The sequence below is a fragment of the Neolamprologus brichardi genome, chromosome 7 (genome assembly GCF_056152115.1).
Source record: "Neolamprologus brichardi isolate AB-2024 chromosome 7, ASM5615211v1, whole genome shotgun sequence".
In the NCBI taxonomy this organism is placed as follows: Eukaryota; Metazoa; Chordata; class Actinopteri; order Cichliformes; family Cichlidae; genus Neolamprologus; species Neolamprologus brichardi.
In genome coordinates, this window is record NC_142110.1 from 10,925,868 (window position 1) to 10,936,854 (window position 10,987).

Below are 10,987 nucleotides of genomic sequence, written 5' to 3' on the forward strand. Positions count from 1 at the left end.
GATTTCATAAACCCTAACCCCCTCTGCTGCCATCTGACACGCCATTCTTTTCTGAGCACACTGAACTATCACAACAATAGCACAGCTTTAGCCCCTGTCAGTGCTGCGTGCACATACGTACACATTCGCACACACACACAGCTAACAGCAGGGTCAGAGCTTTGGTTCTGTCAGCACTGCCTCCCACAGCGCTCAGAGCAATACCTTAGCCATCAAACTGTAAAGCAAAACCTAATCGAGCTTCAATCTTGTGTGCACATCCTCACACGTACACACATGCAAACTTTTCAGCCCAACAGCTTATTCGCAATCTGTATCCTGATTCACTCTACTGATCCCAGGCTGTATGTATGGAGAATGAATTTGGCCCACGATTTATTCAGTTACCCAAAGACAAAGAGATATGAGGAAGGCGGCATAGCATCATCAAAGCAAGCTGCACGGTGAGGACCGAGAGCCTTGTTGCAAATTGAAGAACGGTGCTTTATAAACCCAGCATACACTGTGATTTCTCTAGTCACATCATCTTTCGACAAGGCACCACCGTATAACACGCATGCCTGTGTGTCAGCAATACAGAGCTGACTGCTCTGCTGTAAAGGACAGCGATGGCACAATAGGAGTGGCATACACTTTGTCTGTGTCAAAACAACCAAGTTTCAGCACTGTCAGGTCCGGCACTGCCTGCAAAGCATCAATAACTTACTGTTTTCCCAGTCCAAAGCCCTCTTCTATTTGTTTTTTTAATGGTGACCGCACATCCTGCCAATTTTACAATCTCTTCTGTTCCCACATCCTCAGGGTAGATGGTAATCCTTTCATAACAACATGTATACAAACCAATTTGGCAGTTTCAGCAGTGCACCTCACTCACAGAAGAGACCCAGAGGCTAAATCTATCATTGTGTGGGTAGCTATAGCATTACCAAGGGATTCAATTCTCTGCTTCCATGCCTATATGGCTTTATGGGCAGCTTGTTAATGATGCATCTGGTAATAAACTTTATCAGATCTGATTTTAGAACAGCAATTTTGTCCCTAGGTGACCTTATGGACAGGTGGGAGGCCAGTGACACACACATCACCATTCATACTGGGCATTTATAGCCTTTTAGAAAACACTTTTGTGACTGGCTGGTCTTCAGTAATGAAAACACTTTTGTAGTGCCTTTCACTATCTGTTTTGGACTCCTAAGGCTTACTGACCATTGCTTATTGTCCCTCTCTTCACTGCTGCTTTTAAAAGACATCAATGAGACCTCAATAAGGTGATTGTTTGTGATTGTTAAGCTTTGATCTCCTTTCCCACTGGGTTTATCGCCTTTTTTCCACTCTTTGTCTCTGTGTTCTCTCTTCAGCCCCATTTTCTCCTCCAGGCAGCGAGACAGTAGTGAAGTTTGACACCCAGGGGGATGGCGTGGGCCGATACAACATCTTCAGCTACCAGCACTCTGGTGATCGTTATGGTTACGTGCCAGTAGGTGAATGGGCAGAGAGTTTAAGTCTGAGCAGTGATTTAATTCGCTGGCCCAGAGAAGTAGTGCCCACGTCGCAGTGCAGCGACCCCTGTGAGCGCAATGAGATGAAGAAAATGCAGGCAGGTAGGACGGTGAATTTCATTAATTTCGTCTTTGTTGTAGTGACATTCAAGGTAGCAGCACCTTTGGAAAATCTGCCACAAACTGTTCGCATTCTTGTTTCCCAGGTGAGTACTGCTGCTGGATTTGTACAGCCTGTGAGCCTCATGAATACCTGGCTGATGAGTTTACCTGCTCACCTTGCGCTCCTGGCCAGTGGCCCACTGACGACCTGACGTCCTGTTACGACCTTCCCGAGGACTATATTATGTGGGAAGATGCCTGGGCTATTGGCCCAATTACCATTGCATGTGTAGGGTAAGTGACAGGGCTTTTGAAAATCTATGAATTACTGTCGCAAACACAGAAAACTGGACAGAAGTAGCTCACAACAATAAGTAAGTGAGGAAAAACTTAGCATGTGGTCAGCCGAGGCTCAGCGTCATACAGATACAGAGATTTTTCATAGCTATGCACAGGCAATGACATGAGCATATACTGATTTCAGAATATTTTGTTGATTGTTTAAGTCAATTTTGCTATTTATAGCCATGCTCTATGTGTGTGACAGCATATAAGCAGTGACTTCATGACACTGATTGTATGTCTGGCTGCAACTTCCTCCCTGTCCCCAGATTCATGTGCACCGGCCTGGTGATTTGGGTGTTCGTCAGACACAACAACACACCACTGGTGAAAGCATCAGGTAGAGAACTGTGTTATATCCTCCTCTCAGGAGTCTTCATGTCCTACGCCATGACTTTCCTCTTTTTGGCCAAACCCTCTCCTGCCATCTGTGCCCTGCGCCGCCTTGGCCTGGGCACATCATTTGCTGTCTGCTACTCCGCCCTTCTCACCAAAACCAACAGAATCGCCAGGATTTTCAATGGTGTGAAAGACGGAGCGGGAGCCGTGAGGCCACGCTTCATTAGCCCATCCTCTCAGGTGAGTGATTGCAGCATCATGTCTATCCATCTGCATCAGTCAGATGGATGGATGGATAGACAAACAGTAGATCTCGTAGACCTTACTTCCTCTTTTCCCTTTTTTTTCCCAGGTGTTCATCTGTCTGAGTCTAATCTCTGTCCAGTTAGTAATGGTGTCAGTATGGCTGCTGCTGGAAGTCCCCGGCACGCGTCGCTTTACATTGCCGGAGCGACGACAGACCGTCATCTTGAAGTGTAATGTACGTGACTCCAGCATGCTGCTGTCACTGGGATATGATGTGCTCCTGGTCATCTTGTGTACTGTGTAAGTGTGTCACAACTAAACTCACAGACATTGATTATTACCCAAAAGGTACTATATAAAGTAGTTTATGTTCTACAGATCAAATCAGGAACTGCTGAAATGAAAAGGGTATTTTGTCGACTTAAAAATGTGATTCTCTTCTCCACTAGGTATGCTTTTAAGACCAGGAAGTGCCCTGAGAACTTCAATGAAGCCAAATTTATTGGATTCACCATGTACACCACCTGTATAATTTGGCTGGCCTTTCTTCCTATCTTCTATGTTACATCCAGTGACTACAGGGTATGGTTTTAAACATACACATGCATGCACGAGTGCGTGTTTCTGTATTTAAGGAGGACACTGATCTGACTCTAGCCCAACAAGATGCAAGCCTAACCTTAAAAACTATCTAGCAGCAGCACAACTGTGATGGTATGCTTATGGTCCAAATAAAAAGCAGAATTAAATACTCTGGGCTGTTTCTGGTAAAATTAACTATTGGCAGTTTCACATTTACTGTTTTTTCCCATAGACTGCAAAAGTTATATGTAGACATTTTGATGTTGGATGTTGTATAAAGTGTTTTGAGTGCTCAGTTAGAATAGAAAGCTGTTTCATGTTCCACCTTAAAGGTTTTTTATTTCTGTGATAAAGATGAGCGTTTTACAATGGGACTCTATGGCAACTGACTCACTTTGGTGTTTCAAGTATGTAATGCGGTTATTTGAGCAGTTTTTATCTTCTCAACATGATTTTTTTTTTTAAAGATGCACAGCTAACAAAGCAGAAATCACATAGGTGTAGTCACAACTTCAACAATTCCTAATCCTATTGGCAAATGTCCCAGCTGTGCAGTACTGGGAGTGACACTTAAACAAGCTCTGTCAAACTGCTGACACATGTTCAGATTTAACAGCAAAGGGGAGCGAATGTTCACCTGACCATACAAATCTTAGGCATACACACACGCACCTTATATACACACTCCACAAATGCACACGTTGTATCAAAGGGCGCAAGAGAGGAGCGCTGATAGAGTGCTGATGCCAGGGCTGCTCATTTGATCCCCGTAAAATGTCAAATAAATGACCCTCTTTCGCTCACTCTCATACTCTCTCTAGCTCTCCTCTCCACCCCTCTAAATATGCATTTTTTGACGTAATGTTACTGTAAGATTAGACAGATATGGGAAAAACATCGCCAATATGCATAGCCGCCCACTCACATACTCTATGTACATACGTACTCAGAGGAGACGTTGAAGGGTTTATTGCTGATATGCTCAAATGTACTGTGATCTCACTGGGAATTGCTGTTATTCAAACATTTGTAACACTTATGATAACGATTATGGCAGGATACAGCAACTTATAGTGCGCACTGCTGCGTGCTGGAGATCAGGAATCAAGAGAGAATAAGAGTGTACTTAATTGGCATTGATTTCACAGAGAATAAAATTAAAGCTTCCCTCCAGTGAGAGACTTTGGCCACTGTGGTCTCTGTTGATTAAGTCTTTTATTGATAGATTCTAGTAAGTGTTATAAGCTAACAAAGTATGCTAACAAAGACTTGTGCTCTCACTTTACATGCATGATTATCTGCAGCGTGTGCAGACACAGAGATCCATTTCTTTAGTGTCTTTAGCAGCGTTTGCTTTCATTTCTAATTCTATTCAAAGCACTTTGTCATAAGCACTCAAATGTTCCTTTGAAGTATTTTCATTATTAAAGATTGTTATCATTAAATTAGTTTGTAATAGCGGCTGAAACAGTACAAAAGCATGCATGTCAGGATAACTGGGTAAGTCTCAGCTGACCGTGGATGCAAATGTTAGCAACAAGCAATTAAACGATTTACTCCATGTGATAGTGATAGACTTGCAAACTGCTCACAATGTGGCTGTTAGCTAGATCGATGGATGCATGGATGGATGTTCAACTGATATGTCTTGTGCTAACCTGGCTACTAATTACTGTCTTCTTATGTTTCCTCTGCAGGTTCAGACAACTACCATGTGTATCTCAGTCAGCTTGAGTGGCTTTGTGGTGCTGGGTTGCATGTTTGCCCCCAAGGTCCACATCATCATGTTTCAGCCCCAAAAGAATGTAACCAGCCACAGGCTTAACCTTAATCGCTTCAGTGTCAGCGGGGCTGCCACCTCATATGCATCTCACGGTAGGTTATTTGGTTATATGCTCAACATTCTGTACTCAACAAAAAGTCCAATATGTTCCTGTCTATTACTATTTATAATATTCCCAACCTCCTACTTACTTAACAGTTGGCAGCCATTGGCATGTTTTCATGAAATAGTGCTTCTTTTTCCCTCTGGTGAAAAATCCCTGGTGATTGTGGCCAAAAAAGCTTCATCTCTGACCTATCCAGATGTTGCTCTGCATACATCAGACACTGATTTTAGTGATGAGGTCACAGGTAATGTTTTATTCCTGATGACTCTTTGATGTAGGGACCCAGTTTGTGCATTAGTGCTGCGCAGTGGAACAGCGCACCACCACGCCTATTTTAGCTAAAGCTTCCAGCAACTGTTTTGTAGTGGGTGGTTTTGATTAGACTTCCTGCCCAGCAGACCTGCAGTTTTATCTGAACATTTTCTCTCAGATGCTGTCTTGATTTCCACAGTTTCTGTAAACTCACGTTGCTTAATGGTATTTTGGATAGCGGAAACTAAAACTAAAAGAACATGGGTTGTATTTATAGACTCCCCTGAATTGTAGATACCCAAACCAATTAGCTTATTTCCAGATCACTCAGTTTCTTGGAGCAGCCCAGTTGGTGAGTGTTTCCACAGGGCTTATTCAGCTGACAATTGTTATTACCTGACAACTCCTAATGTTAGTAAGTTCCTGTGAGTAACTCAAGACTTAGTAAAAATATAAAATATGTTAAATGTGTGTGTGGGGGGGTATTGCTCGAGGTTAATTCTACTGCAAAATATGAATATTTGTGTATCTTGCTATTTTGTATGACAAAAATGTTGTTTTTTTTCTTTTACTAATTTGACACCAACAAATTTGAATATTTAACTATGCTTTTTTCTGTCTGTGTAGTTGTATTTTCCCTTTTAACCCCCTTGCTCCTTTTTCCTTTTCTAGCTTCTGTCAGCGCCCACTATGTTCCCACTGTGTGCAACGGGAGAGAGATTGTAGACTCCACTACTTCCTCTCTGTGACCACATCCAGTCTACTCTCCAAATCTGCCCCCTGCGACTGTTAGCCAGTTGATGAACATTATCCTCTTCTTTGCCCGCCTCACACACACACACACACACACACACACACACACACACACACACACACACACACACACACACACACACACACACACACACACACACACAACGCTCACAGATAAACAGTCACATATGTGCACATACACGCACAAACAAGCAGACACCTTCCTCGTGGACTAGAACTGTATCGTTTCACATATGTAGAAAGTGTGTAACTATATGGAAATTATTTTCTAGGGATGTATATACATGGAAATCAAAAATTGTTGTATGTAGAGAAACAAAAGAACAAAAAAAGTTTTTAGGAGGAATTTTTGGAGCCTTTGTTTTTGATAGCTTTGTTATGATGCAGTGTAAATAGACATGCGCTTACTCATGGTAGGAGGGGCTGTGTCCCTCAGTCTGGATGCACATTTGTGGCTCTGCTTGCCTCACCTGCAATACCCCACAGACTTTTTATTCTCATGCTTTTTTGTAGGTCTCATTGTAATAACAAATTATGTATGTATTTCTATTGTGTATCTGTACATTTGTATATTATGCTACTGATGGTTCAAACAGCACAATGTTGATGGTCTTACAACCCTAGAGTGAATGTGGACTAAAGCATAACCTGGACTGGTTAGAACAGCTGGAATGGACATGTATAAAAAACAAAATCTCTCAAATTCATCAACTTTCAGTTTGAGAATTCATCCGTTCACATCTTGATAGATGTGCTTTGCATCATAGATCTATTTAAGAACCTAATGTGGTTGTTTTTTGCGGGAAGGTATGTTTTGCTTTTGATACAAATGTTCATTTTTCTATTTCTAATCATGGAATCCCTTTATCTTAATGGCCATAGTTCCAGACATGTGTTCACCAAAGCAACAGTATTTTACTCCCACTCTTAAACTGCTGTTTCTATGGAGGATTTCTGTAATGGATTGCTAATAATAACTAATAGCAGGGCTGAAAAGATACAGTACAACAAACACCTTTTTTTCTGCCTCATAACTGTCAACACAGACAGTGCAGCAATAGTTGTGTCGACAAAAGCAAACTGGTGTCTTACCCTGTAATTATGAACTTTATGTACTCAAATGACTCAAACGCTAATGGAGGAAAATGGTCTGCTTTCATGAATACATGCTGAATTTCTCCAGCTAGAGGGGAATGGTAGCTGACGTTTCTGTGCCCCATAGATACAGTATGTGGTGATGTTTTGAATATGGCTATGTGCCTTAATGTAATGTTTGATAGTTCTCCAGGTAGAAGTTGTAAAAGATCAATTTTACATTACCAGCTGCAAATCCCTGTTTGGTGAATGGAAAAGTGGGCTAACTATAGAGAACATGCAGATAGTTTTATTTCCTAACGAGCCTTCTGCCATCGATTGTTTACCTGAATTACTGAAACGGCGACTCGGAGGAATCCCTGGGTTAAAATGCCTTTCCCTACCACCCATATCTTTTCCAGTCTGTTATTAAAAGGGAAAGGGTATTTCTGATATATATGCCCCTATATTTTTTACAGCATAGCATCTCCAATAAAATGAGGGAGGGGAAGAGGAGCTCATATACCATTAAGATTGAGTCTTTGACTCACTGAGTTATTGAAGTGTGCAGTTTACATATCTGTGTTAAATGTGTTGATGTTGAGAGGCGCAGAGGAGCAGCTGGCTTTGGCAGTCCCAGAGAGGCTCACGAAAGGAAGCAGAGCACACAATGTCAGCTGCTGGCTGATCCCAGCTAACAAAAGGATGTTAGAGAAGAACTCATATCCATAAAGTACATCAAATTTATCAAAACATCCACACACATCAAACTGTCTGTTTCAAGCTGGAAATGTTGCAGACTCGCTGCTGGGTGACAGTTCTGAGGTGGTGGAATAAATGAATGTTGCGAGAAAATCTAAATATTAGCAGAGTAATTTAGCATATTTTCTTTTTAAACAAGTGACTCATGCAATAATTTATTGCATTTAAGGTGGTAGTAAATTATTAATAAATTGATCTTAAATGTTTACATATAATATGCTGTCTAGAATAAAGTGTGACTGTTATATTTGATGTTTCCAGCAAAATATGTGATCGGAATCACTCATTTTCTCCCCCCCGGTCGAGCCTTTTCAAACTATTCTCTCAAATTTCCTACAGCAGATGTGGGTAGAACTGTTGAACATTCATCTCATGACTGGTCTACACCTTTACGCTGCCTGTCTCCAAGAGCACCCTGTGATTATCACACTGAATGATAGATTGAAAGAATTTCAGAGGATGCGCCAAGATGAGCCGACCTACATTGGGGCGTGTGTGTTAGGTGCAGAGAGCAGCAGGAGAGAGCGCTGTGGCGGAGCAGAGGGAAGCTGCTGCTGGATTATGTAAAGCACTCCCACAGCCCAGAAGTCACAGTGCTTCTATGGAAGCTCAAAGCATCTCAGAGATTCGCAGTCTTTGTTAGAAGAAGGCTTAGCCATTCACTCAGTGGTCCTGCTCCCACAAGATACACCCAGCATGGCACGTTGCTATGGACAACCACCATCACATCCGCTGCTGGAATGTCTGTTTGTCCGCATGAAGAGGAGGGGTGAGGAGTTGCCGAAAAAGGAGGAAAAGAAAAACGAGTTGCTGGTTCTGATTCAAATTGGCAGTGACTGATGAGATTTGGCTCTGCGAGTCCCTGTACCCTACTCCCAGCTTTTAATAGTTGCACAAATAGAGCACTTAACCCTGTTCTCCACTCATTTAGTCCGGGGACCAGTCTCTGACAACAATCTCACACTCTTCTTTTGACCCCGTCTCTCACAGTCTGCCTCACCCCTTCAACCTTTCCCTCGCCACATTTGTCCACCTCATCTCCACTCGATGTGTGAAACTTGCTACACAGTGGGTCTCAGCCAAGACCACCTAAGCAAGACCAGCAGGCTGCTAGGCCATACTTGAACTGAAGCATTTAGATCTGGGAGCCCACTGCAGGCATGCTGTCGAGGCATAAGGAGGTTTGAAAAGGGTTTAACGGGTGTATGGGAAAATCTGTTGGAACTGAGACGTAGAGGAAACGCTTTACTTTGAAATGCCTCACCTTTCCGAGTTTTACCATGTCATGCACCAAGTAACTCACTCTGGAAGCGTCCTTAATTGGCTTTACTCATGAATATCCTTTACAAGCAGCCATTCATTATAAACATTGTTCCTCTATTCAGCCTCGGCCAACTGCTGTGTGCTCCACAAAGATCTCTGTGCTATAGCCCCCGCCGTATAGCAGAATGTGTCCTTGGCCTCTTTGAAACAAGATGAGATCTCTGCAGGCAAAATGAAGCTGAGGTTTAAGGGACTCTGGAACTGATCAACCACAAAAGCAATAGTTCCGTGTTTATGGTATGTGCAATAATAAGGCTGTGATGACATCATAATAAAATAACAACAAGGAAAAAAACCTGGTTTTGTCCACTCATCCTTCTCTCTGTTCATCTCAGAAAAATATCAATAAATGCAGCTAAAATGTGTGTTGAAGTGCAGATACATTCGTCTCTCCAGCAACACTAACAGCCTCTCAACATCACTTTCATATCCACATGGGCTCTATTCAACGTGTGTGTTGCCAAATGTTGAAAGATGGCTCTAACACTCTGCCTCATCTGTTCCCCAATGAAGGCACTCTTGTTAAACCATCTACCGGAGAGCCCAGTGTTTTTGTTAAATGCAGTATGAAGGTTCAGTCTCTGAAAGTAAGACGTTAAAAGTGTGTATTAAAAAAAGATAAAGATGAAGCAGTCTTTTGGTAATTTTCCATTCTACACTGCAGTCAGTAGCTTGTAGTTTGACACAACGTACGTTAGAGAAGCTATTTTGTTTTGCTTTTAGAAAAGTCAGGGACATGTCAAACTGTTGAAACGAAAATCTTATATTTTATTCATTTTATCTCATTTTACTTTATTATTTTTACAAGATTACATTATCGTTATCTGTTCTGTAAAACAGGATTTGGACTCTTCTTTTGTATACTAGTGAATATCGCCCTCCAGTGGTTAGTTTCAGTAATTACACTTCTGACCACCATACCCTAGTGTGCTGCGGTTTACAGCAGGGAGTTTTCCAGCCACATTAAACACTCGGGAATCGTGTACAGGTAAATTTTCAGAAACTTGCACTGAAAAATGATGTTTTGTAGGGAAGCAAAATCAGGGAAAAATCAGAGAGGACGTTAAATTAAACGACATGAGTTTACCTTTTAAAATCTTAATGTTTGACTGACATCTGCAGGACGATATGGCGAATGCCAGTAAAGACCAGGGTGAGTTGCTAAGGAAAAAAGTGGGAAAAAAGTGGCTCATCAAATGTATTATTTCTAACCGCGGGGGATTTTTTCCCCCGCTTCAGCTGTGTAATTTTCGCATCCTGTATATCAGTAAGTCAAAGGTAGCCACTTCTGAGCCAGCATGATGATTTGCGCAATGGTAACTTTAAAAAGTAATATATCATTTTAAGGTAGTATTGTGCCCTCCGTTGGTAGAATATTATATTACCGTTGAAGCCAAGTGCCAGAGGGGTTTGGAAATACTGAGTGCTTTCAGGCCACGATATAAATCTTCTGACTGATGAATGCCATTCATTCCACTATAACAACCAAAACCAGGAAATGAAGTTCTGCCTTATTTGTAAACTTGTTGTGCGATGACTAGTTGGGCACTTTGTAAAAATTTAATTAAAACATAATGCAATCATTTGCAAATCTCATAAACATTAAACTGAGACATTTTACCATTTTATGAACAATATTTGCTTAGTTTGAAATTGATAGCAGCCACACATTTCAAGAGCAAAAGACTGGAAACATAAGTAGTACTAAAGAGAAATATCTGGAGGAACATTTTGCAATTGTGCAACATGTGAGTAACATATTCTGTATTTTTTGTTTTAAAAAAAAGCATCTTAGCTAGGCAG

The 10,987-nt window shown here is 41.6% G+C and overlaps 1 protein-coding gene across 3 annotated transcripts in view; it reads left to right on the plus strand.

Moving 5' to 3' along the window:
• Positions 1 to 6,115, plus strand: part of grm3 (glutamate receptor, metabotropic 3) — a 38,446-nt gene extending 32,331 nt beyond the window's left edge. For all 3 annotated transcript variants that reach the window (XM_006789426.2, XM_006789428.2, XM_035907182.2), the window contains 7 exons: positions 1,359 to 1,601; positions 1,706 to 1,895; positions 2,213 to 2,522; positions 2,635 to 2,828; positions 2,978 to 3,110; positions 4,808 to 4,985; positions 5,924 to 6,115. In XM_006789426.2, coding sequence (XP_006789489.2) covers positions 1,359 to 1,601; positions 1,706 to 1,895; positions 2,213 to 2,522; positions 2,635 to 2,828; positions 2,978 to 3,110; positions 4,808 to 4,985; positions 5,924 to 6,000 — 1,325 coding nt within the window. In that variant the 3' untranslated portion in view covers positions 6,001 to 6,115. The remainder of the gene's footprint in view (positions 1 to 1,358; positions 1,602 to 1,705; positions 1,896 to 2,212; positions 2,523 to 2,634; positions 2,829 to 2,977; positions 3,111 to 4,807; positions 4,986 to 5,923) is intronic.
• The last annotated feature ends 4,872 nt before the right edge of the window (positions 6,116 to 10,987 follow it).